The sequence below is a fragment of the Hippocampus zosterae genome, chromosome 16 (genome assembly GCF_025434085.1).
Source record: "Hippocampus zosterae strain Florida chromosome 16, ASM2543408v3, whole genome shotgun sequence".
Classification (NCBI taxonomy): Eukaryota; Metazoa; Chordata; class Actinopteri; order Syngnathiformes; family Syngnathidae; genus Hippocampus; species Hippocampus zosterae.
This window is the reverse complement of record NC_067466.1, coordinates 10,969,901-10,989,095: the sequence shown is the minus strand read 5'-3', so window position 1 is coordinate 10,989,095 and position 19,195 is coordinate 10,969,901. Positions and strand designations below refer to the sequence as shown.

Sequence of the window (19,195 nt, the reverse complement as noted above, 5' to 3'; positions counted from 1 at the left end):
AGTACAGGTACAGAGTTCACTTCCTATATCACGGTTCATTATTTGTGGCCCTGCTGCCACACCAATTTTCAAGTCATGGTTTCTTATTTTATTTTTTACAGTATACAGGAGAGTTCAAAATTAGGGTTGCCCGCCATTGGTGTAGCACCATGTTGTTCTGCAACATGTGGGGCAGCATACTGGAATGAATGCAGCGTAATTGCCTCGGGGATGCCTCACCGTGTTTTGCTGTTTTTTAATATTGCTTGTTCCCATCAAGCGGAGAGAATATATGCGAGTCATGTTACTGCTGCGGGTATGACAAAGTAGCAGTTGTTAGAAGGAACAATAAAGAATCGACGTTGGTTTTCGGTACCCCATCTGCAGCAGTTTACGTTATAGGTTATTATAATTAAGCGCCCAGACTTTTGTTAGATTGAATGACATGATTTGGTTGAACATTTCAGTGCTTAAATTAATCTGCAATTGCTTGCGGAAGCGAGAGCACGAGAACAGGGACAAACAACTATTTTTAAAAAGTCAACCGGGAATATAAAAGCAAATCAATTTTAACTATTTTTTTTTTAAATGGGCTCTCTCAAATTCATGGATTTTCACCTATCGCAGGTAGGTCAGGAACACATCCTCCGCAATAAACCATAGTGTGACCTGCGTAGGAGTTGACTGCTAATATAGAACACACACACATGCCAAGTTCGCATACGGTCATTAGACATGGACCCCAAAGTCTTTCCGTTTAAATGTGGTTACGCAAACTACATGAGCAAATACGTTTTATTCCGCCACAAAAAAAATAAAAAAATGTAAATGTTAAAGTCATGTCTGTAAGGTTTAATGAGAACATGAAATCGAAGCTGGATCGTTTTGCTTTTCGTCATAAGAATTCAGTCACGAACATGGCAAAAAGGTAGCGAGTGTATATATAACGCAGTGCTATTAAGCGTTGTTTTGGTTTACTGCAGATAGATTTATTCAACAGAAATGGCTCAATAAAAAGTCCGTTCATCCAGAAAGAGGCTGCGTAGCCTCCGGGAGAGCTGACGTTGTCGGAATTTTGCATGAGGTCCATTTGAGCCTCAACATAACCCATTAGTGGAAAGAAAGAATTTCCAAGGGGGGGGCGGGGGAGATACTGAATGGAGTTTCTTGAAAGCGAAAATAGCATAGAATATTTTATGGTGAATTAATTGCTTACATTCGTTTGAGTGTGAAAAACATTTTCCGACCTAATTCAAAATCTCACAAACCATACAGTTGACAATTTTCGTTCTACTGATTTAAACCCAACTTCCAAAATAAAAAGGGGTCAGAAATGAACTTCAGTAGTCAATCCCCAACTGTATTTTGCCAAATGTTTGCATTACCTCAATAAACCGCTGTTGTGCCATAATAGTTCTCATGTTCAATTTTCTAATATGACAACACGCCCACGTCCTCTTAGACAGAACGTCCGCTGAGGACCGTACAAATGAAATTATGAATGTTCACGAGAGGGAAAAAAAAACAAAACAAAAAAACAACAGAGTCTAAAAATAGGATTCATTTAGTAGGCCATTTTGGTCCAAGACGGTGTGTGTGTCTGCATATGCTGAATGTGAGCACAAGCGGGTTAGCGGCAGCCACATTTGTGCACATGCAAATGAAGGCGTCGGCGCAAAGATAACGAGGCCCATATTTCCACCTCCTCAGCGGGCCCATTATTTATTGATGCTCTGCATCTTTCCTCCACATACACACACACTCCTTCGCACGTTCCTCATCCTGTCCCTGTTGCTAGGGTCTTCTCCCCGCCATCCTCATTCTGTTTTAGTGTCCTTTCAGCAGCTCTTAACAATTACCTAGAGCATGTCAGAAGTTCTTTCACCCTCCAGATGAAGATATGATTGACTCCCATTCATCTTTTGCCTTGATGCGCCTTACTTGTCTTGGCTGGTACTGAATGAGTTAAGCACCAAATGACTTTGATTCGCCAATCTTTAGCCGTTGTCCTAACATTACCAGAGCAAAGACATGTTTTTTTTTAATTCAAAAATGACCCCAACAGTCTATGTATAGCTGTAAGAAAAAATACACAGGAAAAAAACTGTTGAATTTACAAAATATCATCATCCGAATGCAGATGCATTATTTTTTTTCAGTAGATGTACAGTCTATTTTTTAAAAAAATGCATCTGGTTTTGTGCTACCACCTGATGAAATAAAATGGAAAATTCAACAACAAAAAACTTTTTTAGTGTATGCGAACGCTTTGGAATTAGTTGGATTTCGGCATAAATTTGCCCCAAAAACTGATCTGATGTTTATTTCACAGCAACATACTGCTAAAACAGTTTTATTTCACCAACACCACGCAAACAATTTGCCTATACATTTCCATGTTTTTATTGCACAGAACAAAGTCCCAATACGGAGTGGAAAAAACTATGTGGAACTTTGGATTTAATAATCTTACTTGAACATGAATTTTCCAATATATGATAAATACTGAAATAATTTCTTTACCTTGATTTTTTTAAACCGTTTTCTTTCACCATGAATTATAAAAGAAAGGCAAGAAAGTAAATGCACGTTTACGGAACACCAACAAATTCCAGCATTCGCACGGATCCACAGTGGACAAAACCCAACCGTGATTTGTTTCCACTTCCAATTGGTTGAAAAACACGGCGATTCGTCTGAGTTTGACGTTAGAAAACTGCATTCTGTCGCAGAGAACCCGAAAGAAGGTGAGAATAGACGGGAGTAGGGAGGGATCAAAGAGGCGGACTGTCATGGGAAGAAGCGAGGGGGGGGGGGAGACAAAAAAATTGGCATATTCTGGAGATACTCTCTGTGGTGCTGGAATAAACTCACGCGCACAAAGCCTTCAGCAACCGGGCTTAAAAATAGGACAAATCGTATTTCTCAGTCGGAACAAAAACACCACGCTGTAAAAACTGCTCACCATGTAGTCGGTGAGCAGTTGTGGAAGTTGGAGCTGGAGCAGCTCCGTTGGAAGAAAAATGGAAAGGGAAGAACGGCAAAGAGAAAGAGCAATGAGGAACAGCCCGTGTCTCTAAGCTTTCATCCTTTCAAACCTTATGCAAAAAAAAAAAAAAAAGTGGGGGGGTTGCATCTGTATTCAAAGTGCACACTCACTCCACCGTAACACCGCACCCTCTCTCTGCTGCGTGTAGATTAAAAGCACAAGTAGAAGCAGGTGTCGGGCAATTAAATATATACACTTCTCTGGCTTTTATTACCGTTCCACACTAAACGTGCATGAATGCTGTCCTCTCAACTCCTTCAATTGACATTCAAAGCAGGCCCGACTAATGTACGGCGAGGAATCGGGCCTTGGGAGCCCCCCAAACCCCACCCCCGCTTGCATCTCCTCCATAAAAGAGACTTTGTTCAGGCGACCGAGCTGCTCAGACGGGGCAGAAGTCACGCTGCCAGTTAAGGCCACGCCGCATGAGCAATATCGGTCTTTTCGCTCTCGCGTCCTCGCTGTTCATTTTCTGGAAGATGCGGCAGGCTGGACGGGGTAGGGGATGGGGGGGGGGGGGGGGTGAAGCGGCAGCCGCAGCTCTGTCTTGTTTTCATTATAAAGCCACGCTTCACTGTCTAATCCAAACTGCTGTGCCCTTTCCTTGGCAATTCTGACTGCTTACCTCATCTTTCAATCATGCCCTCTCTTTGCCACGACGAATGCCGGACAGTCGCGTGCGCAGACATGACAAGAGGACACAAAGGTGAAGAGGAAGAATGGTGGTCGAGGAGAGGAGGGGCGGACCAGACAGATTAAAAGTCCCGTTTCCATTGCGAAGGGACCACGTCTCTTCTGCTCCACTGACTGCTCTGTCCCAAATTGCCCTTGTGTGACTTTAAACAGTAAATACTGGGGGGGGGTGGGTGGATAGCGTGTGTGATGCCGAACGGACAGCGGGGACCCTCGTAAAAAGTCTTCTTCTGCAAAGGATGTCGTTTCCATAGATACAACTCCACACTGCAGAGCCGTGCTCCTCTTTCCATCAATGCATCGTGAGCAGACAAGGCCGATGGCGCTGCGTTAAACTAAATGGTCCGTCCCGGAGAGAGGTGGCGGGCCGTAGACGAGGCATCAGTAGACGCATCAGACGAAAGCGAGGGACGGAGGCTGCGAGGTGAAGAGAGCCACGTGGAGAGAGAGAAAAAAAATGTAGAAATAGAACTCCATTATTCATGATTTGCGTTTCATGTGCTTGGTGACATCTGGGACAGCAGTGATAATGAGGGTCCCGGGAGAGGAAAACCACGTACGTGCACACACACACAGATCCCAATTCACCGCACTTTGTAGAAAGATGCTAACCTCGCCTCACCGCCACTGGATACACCACTGACTCCAAACTGAATTTGAGAACGTTAATCTGAAATAAAAGTTTCAAAAAAATAATAAATCAGCTAGATGATTATTGGCCCCTACCAAGTTGTTTTGGCCCACAGTTGAATATGTAGTGTAGGTGTGTGTGTGTGTGTGTGGTGCACTTCAGCTTAGCCCATGGCCTGAGGCCGTGCGGTGCATTAGCAGCACTGAGTGAGTTGCCTTCTCCCCCCACCTTCCCTCCACCACACCATTAGCACGCTGGTGGCAGAGGAGTGTCACTGCCCAGCATTGGGGGGAGGAAGAGAGACGAGGCTTAACTCACAACACACACACACATATTGACAAACACACACGTCCAACGGCAGCCACGCACACAGGCAGAGAGATTGTCCGTGTTTACCAGAGAGGATCGTTGAAATCCCAAGCATCAAAGTAAACAAGTAGCCCAACGTTGACATTGTTTTATGGGAACGTGACCTTGAGGTCAAATGTCCCAACATGAACGTGACATTTTACAAGTGTGCGACCCCAGTGCGCAATAAAGAGTTGCTTGGATGTGCTCGGTGGGAAAGAACTTCACGTAGACCCCATCAAACACTTTCAGAATGAGCAAGAACCGAGCTTGTGAGCCACACCCTGTCAATGACCTTACAAAATATGCCCCCCCCCAAAAAAACACCACACACACACACTCCAAAATAATGTATTCTCTACCGTCTGTCATTTGCTTAAGATGTTTTTCTTGATTTTGCGACAGCCAATCTTCCCTCTATATCAATACATATTAATTAATTGTCACATTGCATTTCTATGTATGGATTTAGTGAAATATTTGCAAAAAGAAAGTAAACGATCACTCATACCCGGTTGTTTTTGGGATGACGTTTCTGTTGTGGAGATTCAGAGTAATAATTTGTTTTCACCATTTTCGAACGGAACTTGCCTCAGTATACAACGAATCCAGAGCACCAACAAAACAACCCATCTGACAGTTTTTGTCCTTTTAGAGCTTCCCACCCAGAATGAGTTCAATGAGTGTCTCGAGCGTTGATGTGGCATCTGTGTGTGTGCGCGCGCGCGTGTGTGTGTGGTCAGCAAACAGTGAGTCGGATCAATAGGTCTGATTGCCAGGTCATGTAGGAACATGACACTGGGAGGGCCACCGGGGATCCCATTTTGATTCTTGATTATGTCTCCTTGCGACCTCTCTACGCTCACCGTAAAAGACGGGGCACATTCAGCAGAGTGACAAATGTAACAATTGTTTTGTATTACTTAATTGACTTTTTTTTTATCAACAGGTGCACATTCCGAAAAGCGAAGGGTGTCAACGTCTCATCTTAATGAGAATCATTTCGCGCGACGAGACTTTGTCACTAAGCCATGTGGCAGCCCACGATTTGTCATTAACTCCAAGTTACAATCGCATGAAAAGGATAAAACCCGCTCCAAACTCTTAACGTCGAATGAATTTTGAGTCTTCATCTCTGCTGAGGTGACATCAAGTCAAACCAAGTTACATGTGGAGATGTTATGAAAGGTTTAATGGGGCTTACAAGGAAAAAGACTCTTGCTCGTAAGAGAGAAAAATGTGGCCCAACAAACATTTTAACAAGACTTTCGTTTCGGACAATTTTTTTGGCAAACTTGCTGAAATCTCCCCGGCACTAGTCTTTCAACAAAGAGGAAGAGCTGGAGGAAAAGGGTTAAAACCTCAAATTAAATCCCATTTCTTAACCCAATCCAAGCGAGATCACTTATTTAACACAAAGCCTTGGGACACGCTTCCCTTCCTTCACTTTGTGGTAGTGACTCGCAAGACTTAAGTTATGTTACTGCACATTTTTACATATATTTTTTTTTTAATCAGACGTGAAAAGGAAATAGAGATTAACTTCTTATACTGCATGGTAAAATCGGATGCCTTTATTCGTCAGATTTCAAAAAACAAAATGAAGAATGAAAACCTGATTTGTGAAGTAAAAAGACTTTTTAAAAAATAAATATAATTAGCCTCATAATACATTTAGATTGAGTCATCTCTGATTAAAATTTGCTGTTGGCCAGCATAATCGATTCTGAAAATAGTCAACAGCTTCCACCATTCATCATAGCCTGTGGGTTTCAGTCAACTTTAAGACAGCGGTAAAAGATGTCTTAAAATCTTTCTGAAAGTAAAAGATCAGAAAAAAACAAAATGCAAAAACTGCCATTTATCTTTTTGTTCCTAAATCTGAAAATGACAGCCAGCGTGGAGTAAGTCTCTCCTGTCTGTCGGTTGCATTGTCACCAAGTCTGGCTTGAAGGGTGAGGTGGTGGCCAGATTTGTGTCAGAGTGATGTTCTCTCAGGGACTCCCCCCCCCCCCCCCCCCCCCCCACTTTTACACTGATTGACAATGATGCGGCGATGCTCGACAAACATGCTCATACTGCATGCGTGTGACTCACCGCGTGTGTGAGTGCCCGATAGAGACACAAAGACGGAGTAACGGAGTGTTCGGTGTTAAGTGCACGTGAGCGGGCCTGTGTCGTAGTGTGGAAATAGTCAATAATAGCCGACACTTGTCAGCCCTCTCCTCAATACACACAAAGCCTGTGGTTGGGGCACTGTTGTACTCCGCTTCTCATCACTGCTACACCCCCCCCCCCCCCACACACACACACCAAAACTGGCCTCTCAAGCAGAAATAATGATGCCTATTGTGGCACTCGCGCACACGCGCGCACACACGCGCTTGTTTGTGCTAATTAACACACTCTTCCACGTGCCTACTCAACCTAACCGAGTAAAAGATGGCTGCCAGCAGCCCATCTGTTCCTGCCTTGCTCGCACTCTCACCGAGGCAAATGGGACAAAATTATACATCCAAATGAGAAAGAAGCACACATCGAGGCAAACAAACTATAAAACGCCGGTACGAAGTGGTATGCTAAGTGCAACATTAGGGCACACAATCTGACGTCATCTTGCAATTTCTTTCGTTGCATGGAGGTTTTCTTGCATGTTTGTCTACATTATATCAGTCGCATAATGCCCCCCCCCTTTTGTAAGTCCCATGCTGTGTGCCACATGGGGCAGCCGAGGGAGGAATATTGGATGAGCGAGGAAACGTGATATCACTGAGGAGTTTGGAGGGGGCTGAGGGCGGGGTGACAGTCCATGAGGTTGTGTCCCATGAGCCCTGGGGAGGCTCATGTGCTCCCCAGCCGCCTCCATCACACCTTGTCCCGCATCATGGTGAGCGGAGCACTACAGGACCACCACCGCACAGGGCGAGCGCAGACTTAATGTACCCCAAGTTAATGTTTAATGACTTCTCCCTATTCGGGCAGATTCATGTAAAATCTGGAAATGGCTCGATTGTGTTGTGGGGGGGGGGGGGGGGGGGGGGTACTTGTACATATCTACTCCCTAGTAGCGAATGCATTTGTAAGACCAGTGTTTACATGAGTAAGTGGGGTCCCAGATAAGTGTTCCTATTTATGTATTCCTTGCTCGGTGCGCACATGCACAGATTTACAGACAGACAATGTTTGAGTGTTTGCGTTTGTGTTATAAGTGGAGCATTTGTCAAGAAAACAATTGAACAAATAGCGTGAAACAACAGTCCGATCGTATCGTTGATTTTGAAACATATGTGAACATTACATGACTAAAAATCGTAAATTTTTTTTTTTTAAAGGGTTTCATTTTGCCAAGCTACAAATATACATCGCGGAACTAAACGTGCAAAGTCAGCCGATTGACGGCGGAATCAAAGCTGCGGCCATTTAAATATTTGAACCCGGATTGATTACGTGACAGCGAGCGTGGATCATTATCAAACTGACTCTGCAAAACTAATCAGTTGAAATTTGTTATTGAAAGTTGCTGAGCTTGCAAATTGAGTGTCACGGCAATAGCCAACCCTGCGACCGCCCAGTGTGTGTGTGTTTTGAACCGCCTGACTTCCAAAGAGGACGCCATGGGCAGGGAACTGATCAATAACACGTCCTGTAAATAACCTTGCCACTCAGCGACACCCATTAGCATCCACGCTCGTAATTATTATTAGCTTCTCCAATATTATAGTAAACAAAGTCAGAAAAGAAAATGCCTGTAATCCCGCCCCTTTAGCAGCCTCTATGAATGAAAACATCATTTACGGTTGGGATTTAGGATGACATTTGTGAAGGGCAAAACGGGGTTCATCAAAACACACATGCAAAAGCAACAAAAAATAAAAAGCCTTTTTTTCCCCCATTTCTGTTCTTAAAACAGGTTTACCCATTCGACTACTGTATGTGTATGAAATGACTGCGGCAGTAAACAAAGGCAAACTGCGCGGCAGGTGGATTAGATGAAGCATAGTTGGGCATCTTCCGTGGGCCATCCATGTGGCCGCAGCCATCTGCCGGTCCAGTCTGGATGCATCGGAGCCACTCATTAGCTCGCTGCTGGTTACTTTGACAGCTTAAATCTGTGCTCATGGGGTGTTTTTATTTATTATTATTATTTTTAATGCCCATCCACAAACTTTTCATCTGTCACTACTCCAACTCTCCGCCTTCAGATCACTACTCCAATTTGCCGTCCCCTATTTTCTCACGTGGGCGCAAATACACTCGCACAAGACTTCACACCACGGGGATGGTACCAGGGAACTAGGTCAGTCTGCCTGTACCCGACCCCCCCCCCCCCCACCCTCTTCAAACCCCCATAAAATGTTCTGGCTGGACAGGAAAGTGGGACACACGCACACACATATTAATATACCGACACACACAAACAGATGGGGACCATGTGCGAGTGTCAGAATGGAACCGGTTGGGCTTCAGAGGGCAAGGCTGCATGGTGTTATGTCATCAACTCAACGGTGGACCAATATGTGGCCGTGCTGCTGATGTGCATCTGGAGGCCTCTGGCTCATGCCACAGAAAGCAAGACGCGACTTGGATTTAGCATCTCATTTTATATCTAATTATGTCAGCCAATTTTGACAGCACATAGGCTCGTCTGACGTGAATCCAATTGTATTTATATTGCGCTATAAATCACAACCGAAGTTTCTTGTACACATTAATGTAAATTTGGATCAAATTATATGGCCTACGATAGAGCGCAAGAAGAAGAGGCAGAGAAGGTCCCCTAACCTGCTGTGATAGTTAACAGAGCAAGGAGATTACGAGTAATGCTGCATACTGTATTTATGTAGGTCACGCCAATGATGTTTTTCATTGTACAGCACACAAATTTTAGATTGAAACTTACTGGACATCATTTGATTGAACATTTTCGTGTTTAAGTACACTACGTTAAATTCTCTTTTGTTTTAAGCATCGGTGCACCTTGGAGTGACACAAAACTTGAAGCAAGCCTGATTTGCCTCCTATTTGGAGAAGTGTGCAAAGTGGCTTTCTCTTAAGGTCTTCAAAGTAATGTGACAGGCAGAGTGAGTGAGTACAGGTGTTCAGGAATACTTCCAAGTGTGCGTTGATAAATTGTGGCTGGTAAAATGATGAAGAAAACATGTTTTCTATTCAAGACATTCAAATGTTTTGAGAGATTTTCACCTGTCGTGGGTGGGTCTGAAACGTAGACCTGCGATAAATAGGGGGTTCACACAGATGTGAAAAGAGTGACGTGGGGAGGGGGGCAGTTCATTCGCTCCCCACACCCATTGCCCTCCTCAACCACTCAAAGACAGCGACAGCTACCTTGGGTGAGTCGAAGGAACAATATTTTGGACTTGACTAGACAACCTAAGGGTGCACATGTACTCTTGTAGCTATATCAATCGAACCTTTTTGGCACAAGAAAGCCACACAGTCCTCTTGTGTTTCAATAGGATTTTTCACACATGCAGATACTAGAAAGTAACGTTCGTGTGATCTAAACATTAGCTAAAGAGTCGTCAACAAATCCTTCCCTTCCAATCCAAAATGTTTATGTAGTTCCCTGAAAGCGAGAATATTTCAGCATTGTTTTTCCAGCTGACAGGTGACCGCGGTTATCTGCCGCATGGATTACACGTTTAATCAGCATGCGCCGATAAAGGGGGTCAAGGTTGAGGCCTTGCAGCGTTTGCGCATTCTACTGCTCGTACAGAGGCCATCGCCGAGTTGAATGAGCAGCTCATCATGTTCAGTATCTGATCTTCACACTCACTGCTCATCAAGTGACCTATATACCCATACGCGCAGCAGCCTTGTGACGCTACGCCCAGCCAAACGAACCAAACGCAGAAAAGCGTCGACGTACACAACAAAGTCTTGCGTTTCATAATCACATCATTTGTTATCAAGCTGTGCATCAAATCGAACTAATGAAGTCAACCAAACAAACATGTCATCACATCCATGGAAAGGTTAAAAGCAGGAAAAAAAATAATACACCACAAGAGCTAATTCTACATAAAGCTGCATAAGTACAAAAATAATGTTTTTGCGATTGAATGAAAACTGCCAGTCTGCACGTCTACTGCTAAACAAAAGCCTGATGCCCGTTTATGAGACATAATGTTGGACTTTGCCTACATAAGACATAAAAAACACCATCTGCCGGAACCTGAGGCCATGCTTGCCCTACTACCCTCTTTGCTTCATTTTCCTTTCCTCATAGCTCTTCAACATTGGAGATACACATATTGTAGACCTACGAATTCTTCACGAGCTATGCTATGCAGCAAATCTTAGTCTTTTCAGTATAGGAAAGTACTCGTATGCGTGACGTCCGGCAAGCAAACCACCGGAAACGCACAAGCAGCGACATGGAGAAATTCAGAACACAGAACCACACTTTTGGAGGAAACCGACTGCTATATTAGCGTAGGGAGTAACATAAATATCAAGTGTTTTATGGATGGTAGAAAGTAAGAAGCAGAAATGACGCCTCCTTTCTTCAAGGTCATAATAGTAAGACCTAGAAGACAACTACGGGGTAGTCGTTTCCACTCGCCAAGGAATGTCATTTACAGTTAACGTCACGATTTGACATTTGTATCGTATGTAATGAGATGTAAACGTTAGCGGTAAGCGAGAAAGGCAAAGGTCCGCCCAAAAGGAGGGCAAAGACGGACGAGGCCGAGTAAGGGGAGGGGTTCGAGCTGGAAGGCCAGGTCAGTCATCCAGAACAGTGAGCAGACAGAAGACACAAAAGTCAACATACGTCAACTGTCACGCACCAACACAACCTCGATAAAAACCAAAACGCTTCCGAAAATGACACGCAAAACACCCGCCAGCAGTTCAGCCTGGATTTTTATTATTATTTTTTTTTTAATAAAAAGCGATGTCTTACCTGCAACGATAGAAACCGTGTCTCTCTCCCAGGATACGACACTGACATACTCCTGCACGGCTGTGGGGATGAGGCACTTGAACACAGCTACGTTGCCCCGCATCGAGCGCTGGTCCGCCACCCGCACAGTGTAGGGCTCCCTGAAAACTACACACGCACAAATAGACTCACAATACCGTATGTGGGTTACCTTCAACCATGTCAATATCAATCGAGTGATGCTCCCTTGAGAGTGCGACTGTCAAGTGAAGCGGAACCTAACGCAAACTAAATGCAGGATAGAACTAGTCCACGGAGGACTTACCGGTCGATACCGAGGCTCGCTCCATCGCTAGACTGAAAAAAAGCTGTGTTGATTTACTCAATTTGGTTTCCTCAAGCGGTTGCACACAATAAACTATATTGTTTAAGTAGATGCTACATCTATTTAAAAATGAGCTGGATCCAGGTGATTTCATTTCATTGTTTGCAACCACCTGATGAAATACACTTGAGTAAATCCAACACACCATTTTTTTTCAGTTCAGAAACGGAAAGCTTCTTCCACCGTTGAGAACCTCGCCATCCCACCAAAGCGTGTTTCAAGAATACGGCAGCCCAATATTCATCCTGCTCCCAAAACTAAAATAAGGACCGACTTGTGTTTACATCATTAAAGACGCCCCATGAACACCCCAGAGCTCTTTCATCAATTACCGCAGCACGCCGTATGCATTCTGTGGAATTTATTGCCCCGTTCTTGAGCTTTGTTTGAATGGGTCTCATCCTGCGTTTGCGCTTGACATTAACAGAGCTATCTTGCATTGAACAAGATAAGATAATCACGTGCTAACCAGTGGTTAGCACGTCGGCTTCACAGTGCAGAGCTACTGGGTTCGATTCCAGCTCCGGCCTCCAATGTGGAGTTTGCATGTTCTCCCCGGACCTGCGTGGGTTTTCTCCGGGTGCTCCGGTTTCCTCCCACATTCCAAAAATATACATGGCAGGCTGATTGAACGCTCTAAATTGTCCCTAGGTGTGAGTGTGAGTGCGAATGGTAGTTCGTCTCTTTGTGCCCTGCGATTGGCTGGCAACCGATTCAGGGTGTCCCCCGCCTACTGCCCGGAGACAGCTGGGATAGGCTCCAGCACCCCCCGCGACCCTAGTGAGGATCAAGCGGTTAGGAAGATGAATGAATGTTCTTTTTCAGCAATGCCATGTTATGATGTATAAACAGAACCTCATAAGGATCAGAAATACTGGAGGGAAAAAGCCAGTATCCGTTTTTGCAAACGTTTTTTTTTCCCCCCTGCAATGATGATGAATGAGCTTCATTAGCTAAACCAAAAAAAAAAAGACAACCTCGTCCGCAACCTGTTCGAGAGTTGCCAGGGCCCAACAGAGGCCGCTGGCTTCGGGATGTTTGGTTGACGCTAATCCCTTGTCTCCTGCAGCCAGGCTTTTGGGTCATGTGGGAATGAAGGCAACACCCGGCTGGCATGCAGCTCAGGGCCCTGGCTCAAATCCGCCACTTGACGCTAGTATTAGTATTAGAACAAATATGAGTATTAGTTCGGGTTGGTGTCGGGAGGCAGAATATGAAAGCAGATGTGGATGGCGGGAGGGAAGGGGGGGAGGAAGCGACTGGCCCGAATGAACCACAGAGAACGCTCGCAGTGCAACTACGATGTCATCCAGATTTACTCTGCCGGTGATTTGAGGTTACTATTTGTCGAGTAAATTTCAGTCGCTTCTCTGTGAAGCTCGATCGCTCTACGGGCCAGGAGGACTACCTCCCCCAAACGTGCTATTTTACAAGAGATGAGGTCTGACTTATTAAAGCGGCATTACGCCGTCTAATCAATGAAAAGCACCAATTAGGGTTGTTAATGAGAGATAATTAAAGAAGTGTGCTGCGGCTATATTTAGTTTGACACGGGAGGTGCACTTTGGAGAACTCGGGCAGAGAGCAAGGATAGAAGAGGGAATAAATGACAGCACAGACGCAACTTTGTCAGATTTTCCAAAAATAGACAATTTCCTGCCACTGATGACTTCGAATCGGTATAAAGGGATGTGGTTCAGTCAAAAATCGGTGTGCTTTGTTTAGTATGGTCTTGGTCAGGGGTGTCCAAATCCGGTCCTCGGAGGCAACTATCTTGCATGTTTTACAAGTGTCCTTCTTCTATGATCGAATCAAAAGCAAACTCTGTATCGGAAGAGGGAAACTCGTAAAAGACGCAAGAGAGTGGCCCGCGAGGACCGAATTTGGACAACCCTGTTCTAGTTCAATCTGCATTTGGGGTCAGACAGACTATTTTGGGTGCAGGTGATCCTCCGAGTATGCTGATCTTTTTTTTTTCCTCCGCGCTGCCAATCACATCTGCTCTACTCATTATGCAAAGTCTCATTTTGACCTTTGGGCTGATATTTCTCCTCCGTCATGCGGATTCTCAGATCCTTTGTTTTATGACTCATCCAGCTGACCGACTCACCAGCTTTGATGCGGATGTTGGGGCTGCGGATTTTGCCCGCCTGGTTCTCGGCAGTGCAGAAGTAGTCGTTGTCATGGATGTAGCTGTTGTAGGCAGAGGGCGAGAACGGGTACAGCTGCAAGGTGCCGTTGGCGTACACGTGACGGATGTGGGGCACGTCGTAGATGTCGTCGCCGGTGGCCAGGTACCAGCGCAGAATGGCACTGGGGGTGCCCCCTGCTGGACAGGGTAGGGACACCCCCACCGAGCTGGAGTAGGTTACCCTCTGCAGGGAGGCATTCACAAAGTACAGCCGGGTAGAGCCCGCATCCTCACTGTGTACTGAAGGGGCAAACAGAAAGCGCAACATCAGGCCCACGTGCGGGTGACAAAACAATGCCACATTTAAAGGTCGGGAACGTCCTTCAAATTCATTGCAAAATAAATCATAAACGTCCAGCTGCAAACATCAGTCATGTGATGCAGAAAGCCAGGGATTTGGGCTAAAGCCTCTGGTGAATAAGGTGGATGGGCAGAGGGAGGAGCCTGCTACCTCCATCCAGTTGTACGCGTACACCAACAAAGAGGGAACACTGATGACAGGTTATGTGATTGGAATTTCTATGCCAGACGCAGATTTAAGTCTTTTTAATCTCCTTACATATTTAACAAACACACACACACGCACGCGTACGACTACTACTCGCCGTCACTCTGATGAAACACACACAGAGAAAGAAGAGTGACACGGTTGACGGAGAAAGGGGCACAATTTGGGGTCACTATCGTAAAGATTAGAAGAGAAAAAACTATGCGGAAGCCAATCCGGCCGTCTTGATACTATTTTTATGGTTACTGTGATATATCAGTTCATATGTTTTTGTTATTGTTTGTTTGCGGGGGAAATATTTACCTCAAACCACATACTCAATTATTCGGGTCAAAACTGCACTTTTGGCAGACAATCCCAAATTGTCAAAAGTGCCATATAGCGCTTGTTTTGGATGCAATAATAACATCACTATTCTTACAGTCATGTACTTAAATATAGTATAACATTGCTTTTATACCAGTCCCTTTCATCTATTCTGGATACATAAAAGTCTGTCTCGACAAGATTAATGTGAGGAACATAAAAGTTGAAGGTAGTTGCCGTAAAAATGTCCGCTCGGTTATGATTTAACCCAAATAACTCGGTGGAAGCTAAAAATGGATGCGCCGTAACAAAAAAATGGGTTAAACACCTGCTCAACACAAGTGGGTGCTTGTAGATCAACACGGTCGCGTCGCTCGTACGGGACGACAACCGAGAGCCAACTTTCTCATCTCGGGATAAAGAGTAACAACAACAAACCACACGAAAAGTGAAAGTGCAAATATAAGGCGTGAGAGTGCCCCTAAGCTTGCGATTGCTAAAACGGTGCAGAATGTTACAGATGGTATACAAAATGCGACTGGCAGTCCAGTTGTGATCTGAAAAATCCAGGTCAGACTCCCCCCCCCCCCCACTGCAGATTACAGATAATGGCCCCTGAGCATAAAGCCATATTAAAGATTGCAATATCTATAATCTCCCAATGGGGGGAACGAGACTAAAGTAGAGGAGTGCGGGGGTCACCCTGAGAGGTTGGGGGGAAAAGACTGGGCTCTGGTGGTAGATTATATGCCCGGGGGCCTCGGCACACAAGGCTGGTGAGCACTGATGGAGCAGGAAGTGGAACAGCAACAAGATCAGAGCAAACTCCAACCACCGAGTCTGTCACAATCAGGCGTCGCATACACACGCCGACCGCAACAGGGGTCAGCGGCTCTAGCTCCTCGAGGGCCACCATTTGGCATGTTTTAGACATTTCCCCTCATCCAGCGCACTTGATTCAAATAATCGGGATGGTTATAAGGCTCCTGCAGAGCTTGCTGATGAGCGGATGGATCATTTGAATCGGGTTTGTTGGAGGAGGGAAACATTTGAAGCAACCCTCGAGGACCACAGCTGGCGACCCCTGCGCTGCAATCATGCACAACCAAACCAAAAGTAGTTCTGTCACACTGGGAGGAGACCGCGTGAGATTAAAATATATATATTTTTTTAAATGAAACGACCCAAAAAATATTGCAGTTAGCAGTATCCAGATAAAAGGTAACAGTCAGCAAGGAAATAAGCTAAATTTAGATCCCCGAGAGTCACTAACCTGCACATTTTGACAAAGTGTCTCGGATATCTGAATGTTTAATGGGCTTGGCGGGGAAAGCGCAGTTCAAGCATCTTGTGAAAGTGTAAACAGCCGTTGGTTGAACAGGATGGGAGGGAGCGTGTCAGGGACATTTCATGACCTTGACATGAACACAGGAGGTCAACGGTGCTCGTGCGAGTTTACCCCTGACACAAGCTGAGCCTGATGTTCTCCATACATCCAGAAGTAAAAGCTTGTGCATAGCATTTTTAGCATTACATAAAGCAAAGCAATGTTTCCGAGCAACATTCGAGGAAAAAAAAAGTTATTTTTCTTCCCCAGGCATGAAAAAGGCATATGAACCTTTGCCAACAATATGAATTTGATACATCAGGAGACAGCTGACTTCAGGCGAGCGGCGGGTTACATTCTGGATTGGTCAACAACAAGTTACAGGACACAAAAACCAATATTAACAGCGAAGAACAATTTTGAATGTTCATTGAAGCCTAACATGAAAACGCGCCCAATCACAGGAATTTAAATTCGAACCGCCAATGTTAGGGCTTTGCAAACCACTTGACATTTGACTTTGAGGTTTAAATGGGAAAAGAGAAAAGAGTCATTTAATCAGGCAAGTCTGCGAGCTTCCTCACCTACGCTCACCCAACAGCAATGTCACTCGGAGCGTGGCTCACGTAACTACAATCGCAATCAAACTGCCCATCTCCTGCATGTGTTTGACCCCCCTCCACCCCCATTCATATCTTTTTTTTTTACCGCCACCCATCTTGCCCAATAGTGGAAAAAAATAAATGATTTAGAAAAAAATAGGGATGAATACCAAAATGTAATGGGATCGTTTGTTATCCTACAGCATGTCCCAGCCCTCTGCTGTTTTCTTTTTTGTGTGTGTGTCTGTGTGTAACTTAATTGTCTCACAAACAAACAGAGAGTAAGACAACGGTAACATGCGAAAACACGGAAAATTCCGTACTTATCCAAGCCACGGTACACTACCGCATGGGCCGTCAGAGCTGCAGCCACTATTTTATACATCCTGCCGGAGCGGCGCATGAATATGTATGTTGTCGAGGTAGAAGTCATAACCTATGCAAGGTTTCATCATGCATAATGCAGCTGATCTACACCTCCCCAGGATGTGAGCGTGCACAGGAGTGTGTGTGCGCACACAACATCCACATCGCCGTCATGGGTAGAGGTGGTAAACAATCCCCCGAGCCACCAATGTTTGCACCTTTGCACCCCTGTGCCCAACAGGAGGTGTAATAACGCATGTTTCGCCATTATCTCCATCACTGATCAATTTGACAGCATTCTTTATTAGATTTGGTGATGGAAATGACAAGGGGTGTGGGGGGTGGGGAGGGGGGGGGAGTGTCACAACTCAACCAGATTGAGATGTTTCATTGTCATACGGTTGAGACTGCAAAGTGGTTGACACTGAATCAACAGGCGGTGTACTCTATTTTGCATCATGACACGATCAATCGACAAGCCGTGCAGTCAACAATCAACCAGTCTTTTCAAACGTCAAGGTGCCGCATTGCCACTTAAAAAAAAAAAATCTATCGATCCGGTTTGCAACATAATTAGGGTTGGAAATATTGCATTGATGAAGGAACCATCCCCGAAGTGAGCCAAACGCAACACAATCCTGGTTTCGAAATGCTTACGAGTTTGGCAGCTGATGCAAATTTTGGGCTTTGTCGCCGCTCAGCCCCCCCCCCCCCCTCTCCATCCCAGAGTTGAGTGGGTATGTAGCAATCACAAAGTGGGCAGGTAGTTGAATAACGAGTAAAGAATCGATGTCACAAAGGCGACAAATTCAAATCGGAGCATTTTGCAGGCCTTTGCCTTTCAAATGTTGTTGCGTGCAAACTACAAACTGCATCGATGTCAAACTTGATGCCTACTCGATATTCTGCATAAGACGGGATTTTTTGGGGATGGCATGGGACCTTCTAGCAGTTAATTAGTCGATTGGTATGCTTATGCCTATTTTACAAACAAACCAAGGTGAATTAAAATGATGCGAAAAGCAGTCGGCGTGCATACAGATAGCGTTTCTTGACAATGAAATCAACGACTGGCCTGGCATTCAAAATGCAGCTTTTTGTTTCTTTTGCCAGTCTCTGTGCACTGCATATCATTTGGATGACAGAAAATGGAAAAACTAACTTCTGATTGTGTGGTTTTGACAAATGGGGTGCAAGGCCAAGGCTGTGGATAATGTGTAGAAAACTGAAACGGAGGAGGGCAAAGTGGACAGAGACTCTGTCAGGAGGGTGTGAATTGAATATTGGGGGATGTCAAGAAATAAAGGTAGGTGTAAGCTTGGAGATAATCCTCAAGGGTCTCGTGTAAGTAGGTGGAGGGTGGGAGGAGAAGTAGGAGGGGGGGGGATGAGGTTGGGGCTACATCTAATCAACGGGGGGATATCACAGTTCCCACCTACTGTCTTTCTGCACACCCTGTCCCCAACAATCTGCAAGCCCCCCCCCCCAACATCACCCCACCAAGCCACCCCAGGCCAGTGCTGTGTCAGTTAAAAAAAAAAAAAAAGTGTGCTACTTCAGCAGTCCCTTGGGACCTGCCCCCCTCTCACATCAAAGCAGCCAGTTTCTCTCCTAATGTGAATATCAAATCTCCGGATCACAAGTCTCAGCACAGTCTGCATAAATGGCCCCTCCCCCCAGCCTTTAATTCTGCCTAGTGATGAGGGAAAGAGAGGGAGGGGAGTTGCTGCGAGAGGAGGAAATGGTGGTGGGAGGGAGCGATGAAGGGGGACATCGAACAAAAACAACCACTTGCTTCACAGATTTGACATTTGCCGAATGCATCTATGCAAAAGGATGCGGGCCAACCGCGGTGTAAATAATTTGAGTTGTGTTACATGGTTGAAAATGCAAGTTTGCCATC

The 19,195-nt window shown here is 45.1% G+C and overlaps 1 protein-coding gene across 3 annotated transcripts in view; it reads right to left on the bottom strand.

Moving 5' to 3' along the window:
* The window catches only part of LOC127588285 (cell adhesion molecule DSCAML1-like), a 44,345-nt gene that overhangs the window by 22,648 nt on the left and 2,502 nt on the right, over positions 1-19,195 (bottom strand). For all 3 annotated transcript variants that reach the window (XM_052046939.1, XM_052046940.1, XM_052046941.1), the window contains exons 2-3: positions 14,103-14,423; positions 11,629-11,775 (exon numbers count right to left, since the gene is read on the bottom strand). In XM_052046939.1, coding sequence (XP_051902899.1) covers positions 11,629-11,775; positions 14,103-14,423 — 468 coding nt within the window. The remainder of the gene's footprint in view (positions 1-11,628; positions 11,776-14,102; positions 14,424-19,195) is intronic.